Raw genomic sequence first — 24,895 nt, 5'->3', positions numbered from 1 at the left:
TACCTACCTACCTACCTACCTACCTACCTACCTACCTACCTACCTACCTACCTACCTACCTACCTACCTACCTACCTACCTACCTACCTACCTACCTACCTACCTACCTACCTACCTACCTACCTACCTACCTACCTACCTACCTACCTACCTACCTACCTACCTACCTACCTACCTACCTACCTACCTACCTACCTACCTACCTACCTACCTACCTACCTACCTACCTACCTACCTACCTACCTACCTACCTACCTACCTACCTACCTACCTACCTACCTACCTACCTACCTACCTACCTACCTACCTACCTACCTACCTACCTACCTACCTACCTACCTACCTACCTACCTACCTACCTACCTACCTACCTACCTACCTACCTACCTACCTACCTACCTACCTACCTACCTACCTACCTACCTACCTACCTACCTACCTACCTACCTACCTACCTACCTACCTACCTACCTACCTACCTACCTACCTACCTACCTACCTACCTACCTACCTACCTACCTACCTACCTACCTACCTACCTACCTACCTACCTACCTACCTACCTACCTACCTACCTACCTACCTACCTACCTACCTACCTACCTACCTACCTACCTACCTACCTACCTACCTACCTACCTACCTACCTACCTACCTACCTACCTACCTACCTACCTACCTACCTACCTACCTACCTACCTACCTACCTACCTACCTACCTACCTACCTACCTACCTACCTACCTACCTACCTACCTACCTACCTACCTACCTACCTACCTACCTACCTACCTACCTACCTACCTACCTACCTACCTACCTACCTACCTACCTACCTACCTACCTACCTACCTACCTACCTACCTACCTACCTACCTACCTACCTACCTACCTACCTACCTACCTACCTACCTACCTACCTACCTACCTACCTACCTACCTACCTACCTACCTACCTACCTACCTACCTACCTACCTACCTACCTACCTACCTACCTACCTACCTACCTACCTACCTACCTACCTACCTACCTACCTACCTACCAACACCGATCCTTCCTACAAGCAAGCCGGCACTTATAATCAGTACTGTACAACCCTCCAAAACACGTCAGGAAGTCGTGACAGCATTCAAAAAACAGGCATCATTTAAACAGCATAGTTATGCCCCAGCATGTATACGCGCGATTTCCAACAACAAATTAAGAGTAGAGTTCAACTCTGTAACCCAACGCGACGACACATTGAGGCGCCTGGAGGGGTGCGCAGAGGTGAAAGCGGAGCCGGCTCGATGCCTGAAACCAATGTGCATCCTGAAGGGTATATCCGTTGACACCCCCTCACACGAGCTAGTCGAAATTATTAAAAATCAAAATGAGGAAGTTGCCGCTCTTATCAGCAGCGAGGACGACCTTAAACTCCGATTTAAAAGAAATAACCGCAACCCCAACTTATACAATGCGGTTCTTTTAGCTCACCCCAGAGTGTGGCGCCAAATCCTCACCTGCGGCCGCCTCTGTGTAGACCACCAACGTGTGCACGTTCAAGATTTCTCACCTTTCCTTCAATGCTATAAGTGCTTACAATTTGGACATACCAAGGCTAGGTGCCCCTCAGAGAAAAGCCCTTGTACCTTCTGCGCCGAGACCGGTCACCCCATAGACTCCTGCTCCACCAGTATAAAGAAGGGAGCCCCCACCTGCTACAATTGTAAGGCCCATAACGCAAAATTTAATTCTAATAATGACACTAAACACAAGGCCACAGACTCACGATGCCCAATACTACGTTCCATGAAAGCCAAAATAACTTCACGTATCGACTATGGTTCCAGTTAGAAACATAAAAATTATACAGTGTAACTTAGACAGATCTCGCAACAGCACACACGAATTCCTTGTGTACTTTATGGCTAGTAATCACCAAATCGCGCTTATCTCTGAACCATACCTAGGTACTGGCAGGGAAGTCAAACCTATACGCGGTTTAAACATCTTTCAGTTTCCAGGTTCTAGCAACAACAATGTCAAGGCATGCATATTTACCAAACCACTGTTAGGTGATGTAATGGGTGATAGCGAACACTCATCTCCTAACTTGAGCGTTGTCCATATATGCCTGGGACATCGTAGTGTTTACATCGCCTCGGTCTACGTTGAACCTGATAACGATCAATATAACACACTAGAGCGTTTAGATGACTTTCTCAAGGCCAAGGACAAATCACATCGTATAGTAGGGGGGGACTTTAATGGTTGGCACTCCACCTGGGGAAGTGCACGGACAAATGCTAGGGGTCACGAAATTATTGAGATAGCCAACGGAAATGACATGGTTGTCTGCAATCGGGGAAAAACACCAACCTTTGAAACGGTGACACATGATAGATATCGCTCATCGATTATTGATCTTACTCTCTCCTCAGCCTCTATCTATGACCACATTCATAACTGGCAAGTCAACCTAGAGGCTTGCCCCTCCTCCCAACACAATGCAATAGACTTTTCACTTGATTTATGTAACAGAACCGTTGGAACTACCAACAATTCTACATTCTTATTCAACAGCAGTAAAGCTAACTGGCCCCTATTTAAAGACTCCATTCACCTCCGCATGACCAACACTGACATCCTGGATCGCGACATCTCGGCTCTTAGTTCTGAACAGTTAGAGTCACTTATTGATGATGTCACTAACATTATACGCTCTGCTTGTACTGACTCCATGCCTGTCAAGGGAAAAGGCCAGGGTAAAACAAAGCCCCCATGGTGGTCACCGTCCTTAGAGGAGCAGAAAAGATCCATTATACAACTACACCACCAGATCCATCGAGCTAAATCCCTAAATCAACCCATCGCAGACTTGGCGGCTCAACAACAACTTCTTAAGTACCAGTATTCACGAAATCTGCGCTCCGAAAGTACTAAAAACTTCAGAGAATTTTGCCAACTCCAGAACAAAGAGAACGTATGGTCTCTCACTAATCGTCTTCTTAAGGACACCGCTCCGCGTCGCCCCCCCACCACACTTAAAATAGGCAACACCTTCACTAAGGGTGCTCACGAGACTGCGACGGCATTACTGCATCACTTCTACCCAGATGATGGCCCAGACACAGAACCCTCCCACCACAATCTCCGTTCTCACGAAAAAGACAGCCCCAATACCCCTGACGACATCCCATTTTCCAAGGAGGAAATGCTTGAGTATCTAAAACAGATGGACCCCAAAAAAGCACCAGGACTAGACGGACTGACTGCTGACATCTGCTACCAATTCGCGTCTGACTATCCCCAACTCATCACGGATATTTTTAATAAATGCCTCGAAGCTCGACATTTCCCTAGGCAGTGGAAGGAGGCTTACGTCAAAATCGTCCCCAAACATGGTAAAGCAGACAACACCCAACTAACTTCATTCAGACCTATCGGGCTCCTCCCTGTTTTCGGAAAACTTCTTGAAAAATTATTCATAAAACGAGTCACATACATAGCTTACAAAAATGATAAACTCAACACGAGACAATTCGGATTTAAAGAGCAGACCAACACAATATCAGCCATACACAGCGCATTGGATATAATTAAAACTGCCAAATCAGAGAAACGTCTTGTAATAGCGGTCTCTCTAGATATTAAAGCAGCGTTTGACAATGCCTGGTGGCCGGCACTCTTTCATCGTCTCAGATTACTTAACTGCCCTAGAAACATTTTTGAACTCATCCAAAGTTACACACAGAATCGTAAAGTCACTATGGAGCATGCTGGAGCACGAGTCACCAAAAGCATGACCAAGGGATGCGTCCAAGGCTCAACCTGTGGACCCATCCTTTGGAATATAATCCTAGATGAACTTCTCGATCTACCCCTCCCCCCAGGATGTCATATACAGGCGTTTGCTGATGACGTCTTCCTCACGATTACCGCAAAAAACGTCGAAGAGATAGAACACCATACAAACAGCGCCTTAGACACAATAGTTAAATGGGGAAGGAGCGTTAAACTTGAGTTCGGCCCATCTAAAACTAAAGTAATTTCATTCACACCCAGATCTAAAAGAGCCATTATTAAAATAGACAATCACAACCTCATTTTTGATAAAGAAATTAAATATTTAGGCTTAATAATAGACGAGAATTTGACGTTTACCAGCCATGTGCATTTCATTATAAATAAAGCGAGTCGAATTTTCAATAAACTTTGCCTTTACACAAGACCCACTTGGGGCGCACATCCAGAGAACATCAGGACCATCCACAATCAAGTAATAACACCTATAATCACTTACGCGGCGGGTATTTGGGGACACATTGCCCATAAACTATATATAAAAAATGACCTACAGAGATTACAACGAGGCTTTGCAATTAAAGCGATCAAGGCATTCCGCACTGTCTCCACAACCGCAGCGCTAGCGCTCGCTCAGTTCACTCCTTTTGACCTAAAAATTTTAGAACAACATGCTATAGAAACCACCCGACTCACAGGTGCATCCCCCATTATACCCAACAATATCCCCTTAGAACGTCCTACCCCACCAGGCAAGCTTCTTCACCCTGCACTCAGAATAAATACTGAAATCAGTAAACTAAGCAACCAGGAGGAAATCGACCAAATTTGCCCCCCACACGCCTGTCAAATTTACACTGACGGCAGCAAACAAGAGGACGGGGCGGTAGGTGCAGCATTTGTATGCTGGGACCCACATACCAATAGATCCACACCCAAAAAATACAAACTCCACCACACTTGCACAGTTTTCCAGGCAGAACTTTTTGCTATTTCAGAAGCATGCAATTGGGCACATAATAAAAAATTCACATACACATATATCTTTACTGATTCTCTCTCATCCATACAGGCCATTCACAATAGGAGTAGCACCCATCCACTCGTCACCAAAATTCATTACATTATACACTCACACAGAGATATAGGGGAAATCAAAATTTTATGGGTCAAAAGCCACATTGGTATTACTGGAAACGAGACCGCAGATTCTTTAGCCAACTCAGCAGCCACATTACACAGAAGCCCCGATTATGCCTACTTCCCTCTTTCATACATCAAACAACAAATACGTCTTCGTCATCGTCAGTCTTGGGAGATGAGATATCAGAGCGCGCCTCAAGGGAGTTACTCACGTACTTTGCTCCCCACTTTAGACAGCGTTGACAATCTATGGTCTGCTGCTAAGACATCTTTTCAATTCACGCAGTATCTCACAGGGCACGGCTTTCACAAGTCATACCTCTACAGATTCAAAATCACAGATAACGAAGCGTGCCCCTGTGATGATACTACTGCACAAACTCTTGATCATTTAATTAAGGACTGCCCACGCTTTCAAAATTATAGATTAGACCACAAGCTCCTTTGCAGGTGCCTCAAGGTGTCACCATACTCCTTGTCCGAACTCCTGTCTAAGAGATCTGCCCTTGATTCTTTCACTAAATTCATCACATATATAGTTGACCATTTAAAAGCGTTCAACAATCCCAACCCTTAAGACTCAAATTGACCCTTCTTGTTCATTACATTTACACATGTGTCATATCCATTTATATGTTTTATTTTGTTGTATAAAATTATTCTATAATAGTCTAGCTTTAGGTTTAATTTTAAGTTAGTCTTTATTATGAGCACTGTGTCCAGGCAGCAGTCAGACAATAGTATCAAATCGCTAAGGAAGATTGCTGTCTGGACCACGCGAACAATGTTATATAATTTAATGTGTAAGATCATGTATAAAATTTTGTGGAACATGACAATATACTCCCACCCGGGAGGGTGTACTCTCGGGTGGAAAATCAAAAAAAAAAAAAAAAAAAAAAAAAAAAAAAAAAAAAAAAAAAAACCTACCTACCTACCTACCTACCTACCTACCTACCTACCTACCTACCTACCTACCTACCTACCTACCTACCTACCTACCTACCTACCTACCTACCTACCTACCTACCTACCTACCTACCTACCTACCTACCTACCTACCTACCTACCTACCTACCTACCTACCTACCTACCTACCTACCTACCTACCTACCTACCTACCTACCTACCTACCTACCTACCTACCTACCTACCTACCTACCTACCTACCTACCTACCTACCTACCTACCTACCTACCTACCTACCTACCTACCTACCTACCTACCTACCTACCTACCTACCTACCTACCTACCTACCTACCTACCTACCTACCTACCTACCTACCTACCTACCTACCTACCTACCTACCTACCTACCTACCTACCTACCTACCTACCTACCTACCTACCTACCTACCTACCTACCTACCTACCTACCTACCTACCTACCTACCTACCTACCTACCTACCTACCTACCTACCTACCTACCTACCTACCTACCTACCTACCTACCTACCTACCTACCTACCTACCTACCTACCTACCTACCTACCTACCTACCTACCTATATGCGGCCGCCTCTGTGTAGACCATCAGCGGGTGCACGCTCAAGATTTCTCACCTTTCCTTCAATGCTATAAGTGCTTACAATTTGGACATACCAAGGCTAGGTGCCCCTCAGAGGAAAGCCCTTGTACCTTCTGCGCCGAGACCGGTCACCCCATAGACTCCTGCTCCACCGGTATAAAGAAGGGAGCCCCCACCTGCTACAATTGTAAGGCCCATAACGCAAAATTTAATTCTAATAATGACACTAAACACAAGGCCACAGACTCACGATGTCCAATATTACGTTCTATGAAAGCCAAAATAACTTCACGTATCGACTATGGTTCCAGTTAGAAACATAAAAATTATACAGTGTAACTTAGACAGATCTCGCAACAGCACACACGAATTCCTTGTGTACTTTATGGCTAGTAATCACCAAATCGCGCTTATCTCTGAACCATACCTAGGTACTGGCAGGGAAGTCCAACCTATACGCGGTTTAAACATCTTCCAGTTTCCAGGTTCTAGCAACAACAATGTCAAGGCCTGCATATTTACCAAACCACTGTTAGGCGATGTAATGGGTGATAGCGAACACTCATCTCCCAACTTGAGCGTTGTCCATATATGCCTGGGACATCGTAGTGTTTACTTCACCTCGGTCTACGTTGAACCTGATAACGATCAATATAACACACTAGAGCGTTTAGATGACTTTCTCAAGGCCAAGGACAAATCACATCGTATAGTAGGGGGGGACTTTAATGGTTGGCACTCCACCTGGGGAAGTGCACGGACAAATGCTAGGGGTCACGAAATTATTGAGATAGCCAACGGAAATGACATGGTTGTCTGCAATCGGGGAAAAACACCAACCTTTGAAACAGTGACACATGATAGATATCGCTCATCTATTATTGACCTTACCCTCTCCTCAGCCTCTATTTATGACCACATTCTTGGCTGGCAAGTCAACCTAGAGGCTTGCCCCTCCTCCCAACACAATGCAATAGACTTTTCACTTGATTTATGTAACAGAACCGTTGGAACTACCAACAATTCTACATTCCTATTCAATAGCAGTAAAGCTAACTGGCCCCTATTTAAAGACTCCATTCACCTCCGCATGACCAACACTGACATCCTGGATCGCGACATCTCGGCTCTTAGTTCTGAACAGTTAGAGTCACTTATTGATGATGTCACTAACATTATACGCTCTGCTTGTACTGACTCCATGCCTGTCAAGGGAAAAGGCCAGGGTAAAACAAAGCCCCCATGGTGGTCACCGTCCTTAGAGGAGCAGAAAAGATCCATTATACAACTACACCACCAGATCCATCGAGCTAAATCCCTAAATCAACCCATCGCAGACTTGGCGGCTCAACAACAACTTCTTAAGTACCAGTATTCACGAAATCTGCGCTCCGAAAGTACTAAAAACTTCAGAGAATTTTGCCAACTCCAGAACAAAGAGAACGTATGGTCTCTCACTAATCGTCTTCTTAAGGACACCGCTCCGCGTCGCCCCCCCACCACACTTAAAATAGGCAACACCTTCACTAAGGATGCTCACGAGACTGCGACGGCATTACTGCATCACTTCTACCCAGATGATGGCCCAGACACAGAACCCTCCCACCACAATCTCCGTTCTCACGAAAAAGACAGCCCCAATACCCCTGACGACATCCCATTTTCCAAGGAGGAAATGCTTGAGTATCTAAAACAGATGGACCCCAAAAAAGCACCAGGACTAGACGGACTGACTGCTGACATCTGCTACCAATTCGCGTCTGACTATCCCCAACTCATCACGGATATTTTTAATAAATGCCTCGAAGCTCGACATTTCCCTAGGCAGTGGAAGGAGGCTTACGTCAAAATCGTCCCCAAACATGGTAAACCAGACAACACCCAACTAACTTCATTCAGACCTATCGGGCTCCTCCCTGTTTTCGGAAAACTTCTTGAAAAATTATTCATCAAACGAGTCACATACATAGCTTACAAAAATGATAAACTCAACACGAGACAATTCGGATTTAAAGAGCAGACCAACACAATATCAGCCATACACAGCGCATTGGATATAATTAAAACTGCCAAATCAGAGAAACGTCTTGTAATAGCGGTCTCTCTAGATATTAAAGCAGCGTTTGACAATGCCTGGTGGCCGGCACTCTTTCATCGTCTCAGATTACTTAACTGCCCTAGAAACATTTTTGAACTCATCCAAAGTTACACACAGAATCGTAAAGTCACTATGGAGCATGCTGGAGCACGAGTCACCAAAAGCATGACCAAGGGATGCGTCCAAGGCTCAACCTGTGGACCCATCCTTTGGAATATAATCCTAGATGAACTTCTCGATCTACCCCTCCCCCCAGGATGTCATATACAGGCGTTTGCTGATGACGTCTTCCTCACGATTACCGCAAAAAACGTCGAAGAGATAGAACACCATACAAACAGCGCCTTAGACACAATAGTTAAATGGGGAAGGAGCGTTAAACTGGAGTTCGGCCCATCTAAAACTAAAGTAATTTCATTCACACCCAGATGTAAAAGAGCCATTATTAAAATAGACAATCACAACCTCATTTTTGATAAAGAAATTAAATATTTAGGCTTAATAATAGACGAGAATTTGACGTTTACCAGCCATGTGCATTTCATTATAAATAAAGCGAGTCGAATTTTCAATAAACTTTGCCTTTACACAAGACCCACTTGGGGCGCACATCCAGAGAACATCAGGACCATCCACAATCAAGTAATAACACCTATAATCACTTACGCGGCGGGTATTTGGGGACACATTGCCCATAAACTATATATAAAAAATGACCTACAGAGATTACAACGAGGCTTTGCAATTAAAGCGATCAAGGCATTCCGCACTGTCTCCACAACCGCAGCGCTAGCGCTCGCTCAGTTCACTCCTTTTGACCTAAAAATTTTAGAACAACATGCTATAGAAACCACCCGACTCACAGGTGCATCCCCCATCATACCCAACAATATCCCCTTAGAACGTCCTACCCCACCAGGCAAGCTTCTTCACCCTGCACTCAGAATAAATACTGAAATCAGTAAACTAAGCAACCAGGAGGAAATCGTCCAAATTTGCCCCCCACACGCCTGTCAAATTTACACTGACGGCAGCAAACAGGAGGACGGGGCGGTAGGTGCAGCATTTGTATGCTGGGACCCACATACCAATAGATCCACACCCAAAAAATACAAACTCCACCACACTTGCACAGTTTTCCAAGCAGAGCTTTTTGCCATCGCAGAAGCATGCAACTGGGCACGCAATAAAAAATTCACAAGCACATATATCTTTTCCGACTCTCTCTCATCCATACAGGCCATTCACAATAGGAGTAACACCCATCCACTAGTCACTAAAATTCATTACATTATACACTCACACAGAGATATAGGGGAAATCAAAATTTTATGGGTCAAAAGCCACATTGGTATAACTGGCAACGAAACCGCAGACTCCTTAGCCAACTCAGCAGCCACATTACATAGAAGCCCCGATTATGCCTACTTCCCCCTTTCACACATCAAGCAACAAATACGTCTTCGTCATCGTCAGTCTTGGGAGAGGAGATACCAGAGCGCGCCTCAAGGGAGTCACACACGTTCTTTGCTCCCCACTTTAGACAGCGTTGACAATCTATGGTCTGCTGCTAAGACATCTTTTCAATTCACGCAGTATCTCACAGGGCACGGCTTTCACAAGTCATACCTCTACAGATTCAAAATCGCAGATAACGAAGCGTGCCCCTGTGATGATACCACTGCACAAACTTTTGATCACTTAATTAAGGACTGCCCACGCTTTCAAAATTATAGATTAGACCACAAGCTCCTTTGTAGGTGCCTCAAGGTGTCTCCATACTCCCTGCCCGAACTCCTGTCTAAGAAATCTGCCCTTGATTCTTTCACTAAATTCATCACATATATAGTCGACCATTTAAAAGCATTCAACAATCCCAACCCTTAAGACTCAAATTGACCCTTCTTGTTCATTACATTTACACATATGTCATATCCATTTATATGTTTTATTTTGTTGTATAAAATTTTTCTATAATAGTCTAGCTTTAGGTTTAATTTTAAGTTAGTCTTTATTATGAGCACTGTGTCCAGGCAGCAGTCAGACAATAGTATCAAATCGCTAAGGAAGACTGCTGTCTGGACCACGCGAACAATGTTTTATATAATTTAATGTGTAAGACCATGTATAAAATTTTGTGGAACATGACAATATACTCCCACCCGGGAGGGTGTACTCTCGGGTGGAAAATCAAAAAAAAAAAAAAAAAAAAAAAAAAAAAAAAAAAAAACCTACCTACCTACCTACCTACCTACCTACCTACCTACCTACCTACCTACCTACCTACCTACCTACCTACCTACCTACCTACCTACCTACCTACCTACCTACCTACCTACCTACCTACCTACCTACCTACCTACCTACCTACCTACCTACCTACCTACCTACCTACCTACCTACCTACCTACCTACCTACCTACCTACCTACCTACCTACCTACCTACCTACCTACCTACCTACCTACCTACCTACCTACCTACCTACCTACCTACCTACCTACCTACCTACCTACCTACCTACCTACCTACCTACCTACCTACCTACCTACCTACCTACCTACCTACCTACCTACCTACCTACCTACCTACCTACCTACCTACCTACCTACCTACCTACCTACCTACCTACCTACCTACCTACCTACCTACCTACCTACCTACCTACCTACCTACCTACCTACCTACCTACCTACCTACCTACCTACCTACCTACCTACCTACCTACCTACCTACCTACCTACCTACCTACCTACCTACCTACCTACCTACCTACCTACCTACCTACCTACCTACCTACCTACCTACCTACCTACCTACCTACCTACCTACCTACCTACCTACCTACCTACCTACCTACCTACCTACCTACCTACCTACCTACCTACCTACCTACCTACCTACCTACCTACCTACCTACCTACCTACCTACCTACCTACCTACCTACCTACCTACCTACCTACCTACCTACCTACCTACCTACCTACCTACCTACCTACCTACCTACCTACCTACCTACCTACCTACCTACCTACCTACCTACCTACCTACCTACCTACCTACCTACCTACCTACCTACCTACCTACCTACCTACCTACCTACCTACCTACCTACCTACCTACCTACCTACCTACCTACCTACCTACCTACCTACCTACCTACCTACCTACCTACCTACCTACCTACCTACCTACCTACCTACCTACCTACCTACCTACCTACCTACCTACCTACCTACCTACCTACCTACCTACCTACCTACCTACCTACCTACCTACCTACCTACCTACCTACCTACCTACCTACCTACCTACCTACCTACCTACCTACCTACCTACCTACCTACCTACCTACCTACCTACCTACCTACCTACCTACCTACCTACCTACCTACCTACCTACCTACCTACCTACCTACCTACCTACCTACCTACCTACCTACCTACCTACCTACCTACCTACCTACCTACCTACCTACCTACCTACCTACCTACCTACCTACCTACCTACCTACCTACCTACCTACCTACCTACCTACCTACCTACCTACCTACCTACCTACCTACCTACCTACCTACCTACCTACCTACCTACCTACCTACCTACCTACCTACCTACCTACCTACCTACCTACCTACCTACCTACCTACCTACCTACCTACCTACCTACCTACCTACCTACCTACCTACCTACCTACCTACCTACCTACCTACCTACCTACCTACCTACCTACCTACCTACCTACCTACCTACCTACCTACCTACCTACCTACCTACCTACCTACCTACCTACCTACCTACCTACCTACCTACCTACCTACCTACCTACCTACCTACCTACCTACCTACCTACCTACCTACCTACCTACCTACCTACCTACCTACCTACCTACCTACCTACCTACCTACCTACCTACCTACCTACCTACCTACCTACCTACCTACCTACCTACCTACCTACCTACCTACCTACCTACCTACCTACCTACCTACTGGACGACCGACGACGGCGAGGAGCGAGTCAACGTAAACAATGCGAATAGATTAAACGACGCCATACTGTGCCTAATCAAATTAGCGTGGAGCACTGGCACAAATGAGTAATAGTCTATACACTACACGGTCAGCTGATGGAACTATAGACGCCGCGCTATATTGGCCTCGGCTGCTCTGACGAGCGAAAGGGAACGTGGTATTGATATAAAGTAAACTACAATAATCAATTTATTTTATTTATTTTCGATTTCTTTAATTACAAATCTTTTAACTTTTGCCGTTCAGTGAACTACAGCGCGCTTCGCAAAGCGGCGAGTGTGGAGGCCCTCCGCTCGCGCATATTGCAGCGACCTGCCAGTGCAAGTGGCACGCTGCAGGCGCCGCGCGCGTTCTCCAGCAGCCGCGCCCCGCTCCCCACCTGCTCTATCCTCATCTCGAATTCGGTTTCCTCTGAAATTCCACATGCAACGAGTTACACTTTTCTCTGGTCGTGGAAGTGTCCAAACCATTTGTTACATAATATAATTTTCAAAACACAACTCAAATAACAGTGGTAGATGCCATCTGTAGCACGGTTTGGTCGGCTCACCAGGTGTGATACCACGATTATACAGAAGACAGACGTAAGCGGAAGTAATTCCGCGTTTCGTCTGATGAGGGTGCGTGCTGGAAGCTTAATTTGAGTCATCTTTACCTTTCCACCCTTTTCATATAAGTAAAGGATGGGAAAGAGACGTGGAATTGCCCCCTGCGTCCCTCTCCTCCGTCGATTAACGATAGATCATTTGCATTGGTGGATGTCTATGTACAGCGGTCACTTCGCTATTTCGGCGAATTTAGTTGGCTGCTTACTCGTGCAAAGGGGGGTTGATAATATAATAATAATTAAAAAAAAAAAAAAAAAAAAAAAAAAAAAAAAATACCACAAAACCAAGGCCATGGTAGCAGCGGCAGATGCGTACAGCGCGAGTCCAGCACGCGCAGGTCGTGTTCGGCGGCGGTGCCGTGCCGCACACTTGCCGCGCTGGCGGCGCCCGCCGCGTGCTGGACGCGCACGCGACCCGCGCACCTCGCGCCGCACTCGTAGCGCACCGTATAACGCCACCACGTGTAGTTGCCCTCCTCCTCCTCCACCGACCACGCTCCGCTTTATACATATAGGTACCAACATTTTATCAATGTTTTTCCTTACCATTTAGAAAATACGTATCGCACAATATTAGTATGAAGAGTGTAAAGATTTTGGCTGACATTTCAGGGTCGAGTTTGGGATGGTTGGTGAAGTCTGCGAGGTAGTGGGCGAGGTGGTGAGACGAGACGAGCGGGAAGTCCGCGGAGATGCGCCAATGCTGCGACACGCGCGGAAATAGCGCAACTGCCGCCGCCAGCAGCAGCGCGCCCGCACCCCAGCGCCGCCACGAGCCGCGCACGCGCGTCATTTCTCTCGATAAGCTTCTGCTTAACGCAAAACACGCGCTAGTATTTTAGGTATCTATATATTATAAATTGTAAATAAGTTGTACCAAGACGACATCAAAGTGAAATGTTTAAGGGAAAATCAGTTTTAGTAGATGGCGCCATCAATGAGAACATAATTTATACGTTGAAGCGAGTGAAGTGGCACATATTTGCGCCGTGACATTTTTATGATAAAATGTATCGAATAGTTATCTTTTGTTTATTTTTCATTATTCCTTCATGTGTGTGTTTTTCTTTACGTTTTAACAAGTTTGTTTTGTACAAAAGTTTTCTTAAGTTTCCTAGTGTATTGTTATGTATTAAATAGTTATGTGAAAAAAAAAAAAAAAAAAAAAAAAAAAAAAAAAAAACCAGTCTTATTAAAGTAAAGTGTCGTGTCTCATTGAATTCTCAAATTTTCAAAATTTCTGTTGCATAGTTATAAAGGATCAATATACAAAGTTATTAAGTTCTGATCCTTATCGTCATTTATGTTTATTTATTTTGTTATTAAGTTAAAAACGTTACCTAAACTTACAATTACCTTCTCCTGATCATTTATTGGTACTAAGTGCTCCCTGGTATAGCGTGTAGACCACAGAACAACGAGCAGTTACGTTAGGTGTCTTTCTTTAGTTTTTATTAATGTAGTCATAGTATATTTACTACGTTACTTACTTGAGTGTAGATCACAAGTAATATCACTGTTTTCAGATATCTTAGCGGCTTTCAACTTCGCGCTAGTAGCTGCGTAGAACACAATTTTATGTGTAGGGGGGAGTAGCGGGTACTGCACAGCGCGCCGATGACCTTCGGCCGCCAAGATATTTGAAAAGAATAATACCGGTTGTCAATAGTTTCTGTCAGATCTGTCAGTCAGAACTCGTAGGCTTCCGCCTCTGCACCGGCGCTGAAAGCGGGCCAGCAGCGGAAATCCGGCAGAGGTATGATGAATTCACTACCACTCACTTCAATTGTATACCCGAGGATTTACACAAAACAAAAAGTTTACAGCAGGCGGGGGCGCGGTGCAGGTTGGTGTGTCTATGTTCGGTCAACGTCGACTCGACTTGCCGCAAGCGCGTGTGAATTGTACTGGCGTTAGGCGTTGGGGTCGCGAGGAGGGAGTGAGCGGGCAGGATCCGCTCCGCCTCCACCGCTATTTTTAGATTCGAGTGTTGATTCTCGGTCAATCTTTAATAAGTACCTCATCTGTTACTAGCTGTGCCCGAGACTTCGTCCGCGTGAAATGCAGTCTTCGGGTAGCATATTTAATGACTTAATAATGTTTCGTAAAATTATAAAACATTCGCATAAACCTTACATATTCCCATTCAATTTTTCATCCCCTTATGTTAAAGTTTTACAAACTTTGAATGTAATGTTTATTTATTTAAAATTAACATCTGAAAAAATAAAAAAAAAACAAGTTTCAAACTTCTAACTGTAATAACGACGATACTTCCATGCAAATTTTCACTCTCACTCTCACCTCTTTTCGCGTTAATAAGGAGCCTATGTCCTTTCTCAGGCTCCAGCCTGTCTGTATACCAATTAATTTAAATCATTTTAGTAGTTTTGGCGTGAGACAGTCAGTTACTGTTGCATTTATAATAGAGCTTACTTAAGTATTCTCTTCATTCGAATCCTCATTAGCGCTATCAACCGCTAGCGTCAAAATGGCGAAAGTCAAATAGGCAACAAATGCCACGGCCCTTAGCCTGTCTATCGGATTATAAAAGTCAGTGGCCCGGTAGAGGTTTTGGAAATTTTAACTAATAATAGAGATAGGGAACAGTCACTTCAACTGGTGCTTTTAACTTTTAACAAAAGCTGTCATTCCTAAAACGCGACCTGTCCAGCGAACTCTGTAGTCACGCCGGAATGCAACTGTGGATGTTTTGATTAAATTGCTCGCCTTCGCTCTCGGCTGCTCAAATAAAACAAGTCGCAATGTTTCAATGGTTTATTTACATTAGAATCAATTCGACCGCGTGACCCCGGCTCATCAGGCGCCGTACATTGTACTTGGACAGGGGATTCTTAATGAACGGATCAAAAGCTTTGTGGAGGTAGAGGACCTGAGTAGCATCATTGAAGCCCAAAGTATGTTCGGTGATTTTAATTGATCTAAGATTTACTTTTTGTTTTTCAGATTTTCGGCTGAAAATCGTCCGTGCGTCTAAAATATTGTGATTACAATGATAACTTGTTCTTGAAATGTTATTTCGTTCTCCAATTTTGTCTTGGTGCAATTGTTTTTTTACACTTATTTTTCTACAAATTAAAATAAAACCTAAAAATAAATTATTGACCTAATTGTTTTGGACGCATCGAGCAAAACTTTTTATCCATCCATCGAGGATCATCTGTATATCGCCATTCAAACATTCATCACTCGACATCTTCATGGCAACAGATTCATAAATTAGGCCAAACCATACAAACAAACATATATAGCGACGACAAAATAATGTTGAAACATTAGAGGTAAGAGTCGTCGCAATGTGACCGGAGCAGGAAGTGTGCCCGATATCTGCCGCAGATAACTGATAGTGGCTCACTCACAGGCTGGCAACACCGCTCAATGTAACTAGTACACTTTTTGAGACTTCTAGAAATCACAATCTTACAATTTAATAATAAAGTGCATATTTCTATATCCAAGTCAATGATCGATGTCGTTTTTCTTAAATAACACGATTGTGTGAAGTTAACAGTCGGTCTCGGGCGCACGAGGCCCGCGTCATATACAAAATAAATACTTAAAATCTAATCCGTTGTACTAAGTAATTCACTAAGCTAACACTGGCAGTGGCTATCGAGATCGTTCATGGACAAATACCATCATTTTGCACTTTATCACTTATTGTCTCTCGTCGCCGCGTAATGGAGACGCCCGGAAGTGACAAATGTACTCGCGTCATCTTCGCGCGATTTGAAATGATCACCTCGCCGCGCACGAGAACACGTATCATGTACCTTGTACCCACTTTTGTTGAGCTACTTTTTCGGATTTTCACCGTATTCATTAGATGACGGGAACACAGTTTTCACGTCCACGAAACACATCTGTGGAAGTCGCGAGAAGCGAGGCCGCGGCGACGACTCAGCTACCGGCGGCGGCGGCGGCCCTTGCGGTAACCCTTGCCGTACCACCCCGCGTCGTCCGGCAGCGGCGCGTGCGGCGAGTGCGCGCGCTCCGGACAGCACGCGCACAGATAGCGGCGGCCGCGCACGCGCCTCGCCGTGCGCAGCGCGCTCGCGTCCGGCGGCGCGCCGTACCACAGACAGCGGCGCGAGCCGTACCGCCGCGCGCACCACGCGCACACGCGCGCCCCGCGGCCCCCGCGCGCTCCGCCCAGGATGGTGTGCAGGCCGGGGTAGAGCGAGGCGCGGCACACGAGCACCGCGCGCCGGATGAACGCCGCCGCCTCCGCCTCCGCCGCGCCCATCTCCTCCCGCTCCCGCTGCCGCTGCCGCTCCGCGCAGGCCGAGCCGGTGGCGCTGGTGGCCGCGAGCGGCAGTAAGCTGCTGCAAGTGCCGGGTTCACTTTTAATATCGCTCCAGTCCGAGCGGTCCGCGGCCGGCAGCTGCACCTTGCACTTCCTGTCCGCGCCCCCCGCGCCCGCCGCGCCCCCCGCACCCGCAGCGTGCCGCTCGTGCAGATGAAACGCTTTCTTCTCGTCCTCGTCGAAAGGTTTTATCTCGAGCAGGTGCCGCAGCTTGGAGCCGCAGGGCCAACCTCCGTTGGCGAAACTCTTCGCGTCGTCTTCCTCCTTGACGGTCGTGGTGAAATCCGCTACCGTACCGAAGTTCCAGTCGGGCGGGCGAGTGGGCGGCGCGGGCGAAGGTCCGGAGAGCCGCTGCATGCGGAACCTGCGCAGCTCGCCGGTCACCGCACTGGAGGCGGTGGCGGAGGCGGAGGACGCCGGCACTCGACCCGATGTATGCATTTCGAAGAAAGTATCGCGAGAAGACGCGCCGTTCGTCATACAAGTTAGAGATGGAGGACAATGAATATCGGCAACGGTAGATCGAGACGGAGAAATGCGGGGTGCGGGGGGTGCGGGGGGCGGCGGCTCGGGGGGCGGCAGGTCGGGGGGCGCGTGCTCGGCGCGCAGCAGAATGGTCGCCTCGCACGACCGCATGCTCACCTGCAACATCGTATATCAACTTTAATAATTAAGCTCGTACAGATCCTTTTCTAGTGAGATGAGTTTTCTAAAGGATTAAAGAGACAAACGTTGATGAAGTATACGAGATACCAATTTAAACGACAACCGCGGGATCGTTACATCAGCTTCGGAACATCGGCTATCATAAATATTGGAACGATTTAAACTCGGCAAGATCGGGAGACCGGATTGCGCAAACGCTAAAATCTGGTATGAAAAATGAATTTTTAAGCAATTAACTCTCAATTAAATTAAATCTCGACAGAACCGTACTTGGAATGAACGGAAACTATCCGCAAGGAATTTTTTCCTAGCGGGCGATTGGGGCGTTTCCCGATCCGCGGAAGGGTCCTGTCGGCGCGTCGCGCGCAGCCGCTCCGCCAGCCGGCACAGCGGCACGCTGTCGTCCGACTCCTCGCCCTCCGCCTCCGCCTCCGACGTCGAGGGCGAGGGCGAGGAACAGGAGGCAGACTCGAGCGAGTAGCACGCGTCGGAGTCGGAGTCGGCGTCGAGTGCGGGCGGCGAGAGCGGAGCGCGGCGCGCCGTGTGCGCCTCGAGCGGCGCGAGGGGAACGCCGTGCGCCAGCAGCGGGTCGCGGCGCGGGCTGTAGCGCGGCACGCGCAGGCGCAGCCGGCGCGCCACCGCCGCCATCACCGCGTCGCAGCGCGCGTTGATCTTGAGCGCGGCCACGGCGTCCTTGGGCGTCCACTGCAGGTTGACTATGTAGAGCGCGGGGCGGGCGTGCGGCGCGCGCTGCATGCGCCACAGGCGCGGGTAGCGGCGCAGCACCTTGAGGCTCGAGCCGAGGCAGAGCACGACGTCCGCGGCGGCGGCGTGCCGCAGCGCGCCCGCCCAGTTGAGCGGCCAGGCGGCGCGGCCCCGCTCGCCGAAGTGCACGATGGTGTCGCGCAGCTCGCGGCCGCACGTGTGACAGAGGCGGCGCGTGCCGTGCGCGTGGCGCGCCGTGCGCTCCGTGGTGTCGAAGGTGCGCAGGTAGACGCGCCGGCACGCCGCGCACTGCTCGGCGAACATGTCGCCGTGCAGCTCGGCGAGCGCGCGCCGAGGCAGGCCCGCGCGCAAGTGCAGCCCGTCGCAGTTCTGCGACACGACGAACTTGAGCACGCCGCTGGCCCAGAGCGCCGTCAGCGCCATGTGCGTGAAGGTCGGCTGCGCGCGCGCCACCTCCACCCGTCTGCAACACGACACGCCTCCGTCATTTCACAACATACGCTGTTTTGCGCGCTAACGAACCCGACAAGCATCCACAAATAGATGTTATCAATATCACACACAATAAAAAGTGCCTCTTGTTTTGTCTTTACATTTGAACATCAGTGTCTCATATGGAGGTGAACAAAAAATGTAGAGGTGAGTATGTGTTGGAGGCGGAGGGGAGGCGGAGGGGAGGCGGAGGCGAGGCGGAGGGGAGGCGGAGGCGAGGCGGAGGCGAGGCGGAGGAGTGGTACTCACCCGACGGTCTCGCCGCGCTGCAGCCGCGTCCAGACGCCGTGCGGGCCGCGGTAGTCTGGGATGTCGGCCGCCGTGCTGATGCCCGCGCCCGTGTACACCTGCAACAACAAAACAACAATTACCTAAACAGGTTGGATTTGCAGTAAGATACAGTGGTGTTCGGTGACAGCAAGAAGATAATCATTTGAAATTCTTACATGCCTTGCAACAATAACTTAGACACAAGTGATTGTTGCTTTAAAACAAAAATGCAATTGACTGGGACTTTAATAGATACATATATACTTACATCATGTGTTAGATGTTCATTATTCTCTTGATAGTTGGGTAACAAGTATTATTAAAAATAAGTCAGTAATTATTTCAATTGGGATGTTAACATGCTAATGTATGATAATAGTCAAGTTTTAATCATTATTTTGTAAGTCTGCTATATTGTTGACAGATTTCATTTGATACCCATGTTTGGGTGCAAAAATGTATCCACACATTATAGTGGTGGACATGTTGCATTAGGACTAATGGTTGTAAAAGCAAAAGTTGACAACAGAAAGTGGGTCTATTTTCAGTTACAAGATATACATACATATAAATAAATGTTACTAATATTATGAATGAAAATGTTTGGATGGATGGATGTTTGTTGGAAGGTATCTCCGGAATGGCTGAACAGACCATGATGAAATTTAGCACAAATGTAGAACATAGTCTGATAAAACACATAGGATACTTATTATTATTTTTTTAAATTGCGCACAAATGGAGTTGAGAGCAAAAGTTAGTGTATTATAAAATAAAACAGTCAATGTGCAAGCTAATAATAGAAATGGAAAAAAGTGAAAACCAATTTATAATGATATTGCATTATTTTATCCACTCTTGTAATAAATGATTGTGTCTTCAGCTCATATTTATCCACAGCGAGGGTCGCGGAGTTTACCCGAATTAAGGGTGACGAGGCGATAGTCAACTACATAAACCTTGTGGAATTTAAAAGAGGACAGCCTTTAGTTTATTGTACATTTGATAATTATATAAAAAAAAAAAAAAAATCTATCTCATGGCAGGCACACAAAATTTTGGGAAAAACAACCAAAAAAAAATCTGCGTTATCACTTCTGCCAAAGCAGTGCATGTTTGCAAGTGTACAGCCAAATGTTTGTGTATTAATCTATATAATTCAGATGAATATTGTTAGTAATCAGAGATGGGATGACATTGAAACAACAAATATGTTTCATCAATATTTAACAAGAGACATGATTGAGAAGAACCAACCACGAGGTGTTTAGCTTCCTTGACGGCACGGGCTAGGCGGCGACACTTCTCCCGGAGTACGCGGGGGCTGTCCTCCACCTCGCGAGCGCGCTCTGCGGCTCGGGCGCGGCGAGCAGCTGCAGCGGCGCGTGCTGCAGCGTCAGCCGTCGCGCTGCGAGCAGCGGTGTGCTGCTCCGCCCGCGCCGCGCTGCCGCTCAGCCTCGCGCTGCTTCTCACACCACCGCCCATGCTCCTGTTTCTACCCAGCTTCAATTTGCCACTTCATTCCGCTTACTGGAACTCTTACTTGATAGTTTTTGCTTCTATTATTCCGTCTTTGTGTCACAAAATCTGTATATTATTGTATTTCATTTATACTATATGTCTGTCAAAACAAAATGTCAAGCTCAACTCAAGCTGATCAAGCAAACTCAGCATTCATTAGACGTGTTTACTCTGAACCGGTTCAAAATTTCAAAGTACATAGACATGAACCGTTGAGCTGCAGCTCAATAAGTTATTGACAATAATGGTCAGGTGACAGCTCATCATGATATACAAATTGTACTTAAAGGTACTTAATTATTGAGCCGACGAGGCGTGAGTTGCTTGGTGACTCACAGCTCGTAACGTAAATGTTAACTATACAGATAAAATTGAGCTGATCTGCAAGCCGATTCACTGATCTACTCACACACGTGAACCGTCAGCTGATCTACAAATCTTCAATTTTAGTCGAGTTACCATAACAAGTCTTTATCTTTATGGTTTCCAGTGCATATAGATATGGTATAGAAATCGTAGCGTATTATCCGTATTATAGAGGTCAGTGTCGCCAGTGCTTCCCGTCCTTTTTCTCACACATATTTATACGCGCAGGACGCGCAGGTAATCCAAGCCAAATAAGGATGGCCCTTCACCCACCTACAACAACGCAGTAATCTTTAATCGTTTTTATTCAACTGGTTGAATTAACCATATTTATCTCTTTTTTTTTTGTTATAAAAGTTGCTCACTAAAAATATCGCACAGTAAATATAAGTGAAAATAAAAAGTTAGTTAAATCCAATGTGCACTACGTTTCAACAGTACGTTAAATCCAATAGTTATATGAAAAAAAAGTTAAAGGTTGTTTACTTGAAAAGGGTATCAACGGTTGATTCATTTAGTTTGTTAAATTAATGCCCATCCCATCCCTAAGTGACATTGACAATTTCTTTTCCAAAGTTTGACAGGTTGGTTTAGTTGTTATTGCTTGATTTTATACTTAAAATCTGTGAAAATCTTGAATTAAATAAAGCTTTTTCAAATTTTTATAATACAAATAAAAAGTGTAAATATAGTGTTTTCTGTTTTCGATTGTATTTATATCTTTTTTGTTGTTTTCAGCTTAGGTGAATATATCACTCAAGATGGTAAGATTATTTTATAATTTAAAATCGATTTGGATTAGGTTAATTCATTGTAATGATTCATAATAAGTAATTTTAATTGTGTTTCAAATTTGTAAAAAATGTTTATCATAATTATAACTCATATGTTGCTAATTTGTGAATTCTGACTTGAAACAGAGAGCTAAAATATTATTATTTTTATTACAGCCACGTGAAATCAAAGACATCAAAGACTTTTTATTAAAAGCTCGCAGGAAAGATGCAAAATGTAAGTTTATGTAGAATATTGAGTAAAATTTTCAAAATGTTAACTGTTAAGGTAAATATGCCACAAATTATACGAAAAAGACCACTGACAAGCAGGTTACCACTGGCTCTCCAATGTCACGTAGAGTTCGTGTTAAAAAAAATCAGAGATTATAGATTATAGATATTACTAGCTGTCGCCCGCGACTCCGTCCGCGCGCAGTGAAAAAAAAAAATGAAAAAATAGATCCGATTCTCAGACCTACTGAATATGCTCACAAAATTTCATGAGAATCGGTCAAGCGGTTTCGGAGGAGTACGGGAACGAAAACTGTGACACAAGAATTTTATATATTGGATTAGATTTAGATTATAGATAGATTAAAATATAATACTAGTTAGTGGACATTACAAGCACTTTTCTTTAAATATGTTAAGCAGTATCGCAAATAATCGTTAGTAACACTAACCTTTGGTTTCCGAGACCAAAATCTCTGTTTAAAACATATCATCCCTATGATTTTCTTTGACCCATGGTAACTGTCATAAGTGTCAAATTAACAACAACAAAACTACTACTACTACTCATAGTAGAAGTTTTTGAGTAAATGGTTTAGTTTGTAAAGGCCTATTTATTGATGTTATTTTTTAAATGTCTAGCCTGATAGGGAAAGTAAATATTGTGTTCTTTATCAAAATGTACTTATTGTAATATTTATTAAATTTGAAAGCAGTTGCCATTTTAGTAGAAGTATTTCTCATTAATTGTAATCTCATTTCCTGTGTCCTGTATTGATTGTTATTAAATGTTATTTCTATTTCTCTGGAACATAAATATGAATGTAACCAAATTGTTCATGTTTCAGCGGTTAAGATAAAGAAAAACACCGAAAATGTTAAGTTCAAAGTGCGCTGCTCACGATTCCTGTACACGCTGGTCATCACTGACAAGGAGAAGGCAGAAAAACTAAAGCAGAGTTTGCCTCCAGGTATTAATTCACTTGTTTACATCATAATGGAAATTGCTACATAGATTTTACTAGTCGTTCTGTTCAATGCAACTCCTATGCAGTATTGTCCTCCTCCTATGTATTGTCAAAATGCATTCAAAATGTTAGATAACTAATTTGTAAAGTATTTAAAAAATAATCAACTGTTGAAAAATTTATTAGGCCTAACAAACTTAAAGTTAAGTCTATTTTTGAGCCTCTACCACCATACATTTGGTTTATCTCAATATTTAGGGACTTCAAATACATGGTAATTAATGATTAAATCATGGTTTAAAGATATCAATTAATTTAAATTATTTTTTCTAAAAGGATTTAATCTTTTTTGTTATAAAAAAAAGGTTTTTTAGTAACCACAATGTTATTGAGCTGTTTATCAACACATTCCATATATTTGAAGTAAATCTTATGATTTATCAATTGAATGTTGTTCCACATAAATAAAACTCACCATAACTTTTTCGGTCTTTCATCATAGCTGCTTTGTAAGCCTTAGTTTTTGTGTTAAATAAATCCTATGATTTTGCTTGGGTCTGTACAGTATTTACACGGAGTTCAAGAGTATGTTCATTATGGAAGTATGTTGGACCCCATAATAAAACACTTGCCTATACTTTTTACTGTATTGATGATATGTAGCTCTAACATATATGTATATTAATTATTAGTGTTAATTTTTACTTATTGTTTCAGGTCTACAAGTAAAAGAAGTAAAGTGAAGAGGTTAAGTTAATGTAATAAATAATATAAAAACCCATCTCTAATTTTATTTGCTTTCTCCTAAACTTACCCACAGAAAGATGGTCACTCAAAGTGATGTCATACATTACTTATTTGCACCTTATTCTGAATGCTTTTTCGTTGTTTGATAACCCGGGACGTGTTTACTTTGAATGACATACCGGAGATTAATTTTATATTTAGTAAGAAATTTTGGCTTTCTTTTTGTTTGACTATAACTGTAATATTCAATTTGTTTCAAAATGTTTAGTGGATTAAAACAAAAATTTAATTTTTGAAAAATGTGTAAGCATTGTAATTATATGAGAGGAAAGAAAAAGAAACAGAGTACAATAATATATATAGAAAAAAGAGAGTCCTCTCAACGATTTTTGCGTCACTCAAGTCATCGAAAACTAACGTCATCTGTCGATGTACTCCATGTACTAATATCATATATACAATATACATACCTGGGGCTTCTTGCCCTAGGTATGTATATTTATTTATGTAATATTTACAGACGACAATATATTTAAAAGCATTTCATTTTCGAAGTTATAATGATGGATGATATTTAGAGGAATGAATGTTCAAATGTTTAATG

The 24,895-nt window shown here is 44.4% G+C and overlaps 3 protein-coding genes across 3 annotated transcripts; 1 reads left to right on the top strand and 2 right to left on the bottom strand.

Moving 5' to 3' along the window:
- Positions 1–12,808: 12,808 nt before the first annotated feature.
- On the bottom strand, positions 12,809–15,239 carry LOC106721396. Its single transcript, XM_014516320.2, has 4 exons — positions 14,692–15,239; positions 13,807–14,010; positions 13,479–13,702; positions 12,809–13,005 (listed from the first exon to the last, which is right to left on the bottom strand). The coding sequence occupies exons 2-4, from the start codon at positions 13,992–13,994 to the stop codon at positions 12,845–12,847; spliced, it is 573 nt and encodes a 190-aa protein (XP_014371806.1). The 5' UTR covers positions 13,995–14,010; positions 14,692–15,239; the 3' UTR covers positions 12,809–12,844.
- A 707-nt stretch (positions 15,240–15,946) lies between these two features.
- Positions 15,947–21,362, bottom strand: LOC106721364. Its single transcript, XM_045679842.1, has 4 exons — positions 20,940–21,362; positions 19,662–19,759; positions 18,465–19,383; positions 15,947–18,170 (listed from the first exon to the last, which is right to left on the bottom strand). The coding sequence occupies exons 1-4, from the start codon at positions 21,165–21,167 to the stop codon at positions 17,127–17,129; spliced, it is 2,289 nt and encodes a 762-aa protein (XP_045535798.1). The 5' UTR covers positions 21,168–21,362; the 3' UTR covers positions 15,947–17,126.
- Positions 21,363–22,097: 735 nt separating this feature from the next.
- LOC106721402 (60S ribosomal protein L38) lies at positions 22,098–24,325 on the top strand. Its single transcript, XM_014516328.1, has 5 exons — positions 22,098–22,153; positions 22,308–22,333; positions 22,520–22,580; positions 23,425–23,547; positions 24,262–24,325. The coding sequence occupies exons 2-5, from the start codon at positions 22,331–22,333 to the stop codon at positions 24,285–24,287; spliced, it is 213 nt and encodes a 70-aa protein (XP_014371814.1). The 5' UTR covers positions 22,098–22,153; positions 22,308–22,330; the 3' UTR covers positions 24,288–24,325.
- Positions 24,326–24,895: the final 570 nt, after the last annotated feature.

The sequence above is a fragment of the Papilio machaon genome, chromosome 10 (genome assembly GCF_912999745.1).
Source record: "Papilio machaon chromosome 10, ilPapMach1.1, whole genome shotgun sequence".
NCBI classification, from domain to species: Eukaryota; Metazoa; Arthropoda; class Insecta; order Lepidoptera; family Papilionidae; genus Papilio; species Papilio machaon.
The sequence above is the reverse complement of the archived record's forward strand: the minus strand, read 5'-3'. Positions and strand labels throughout refer to the sequence as shown.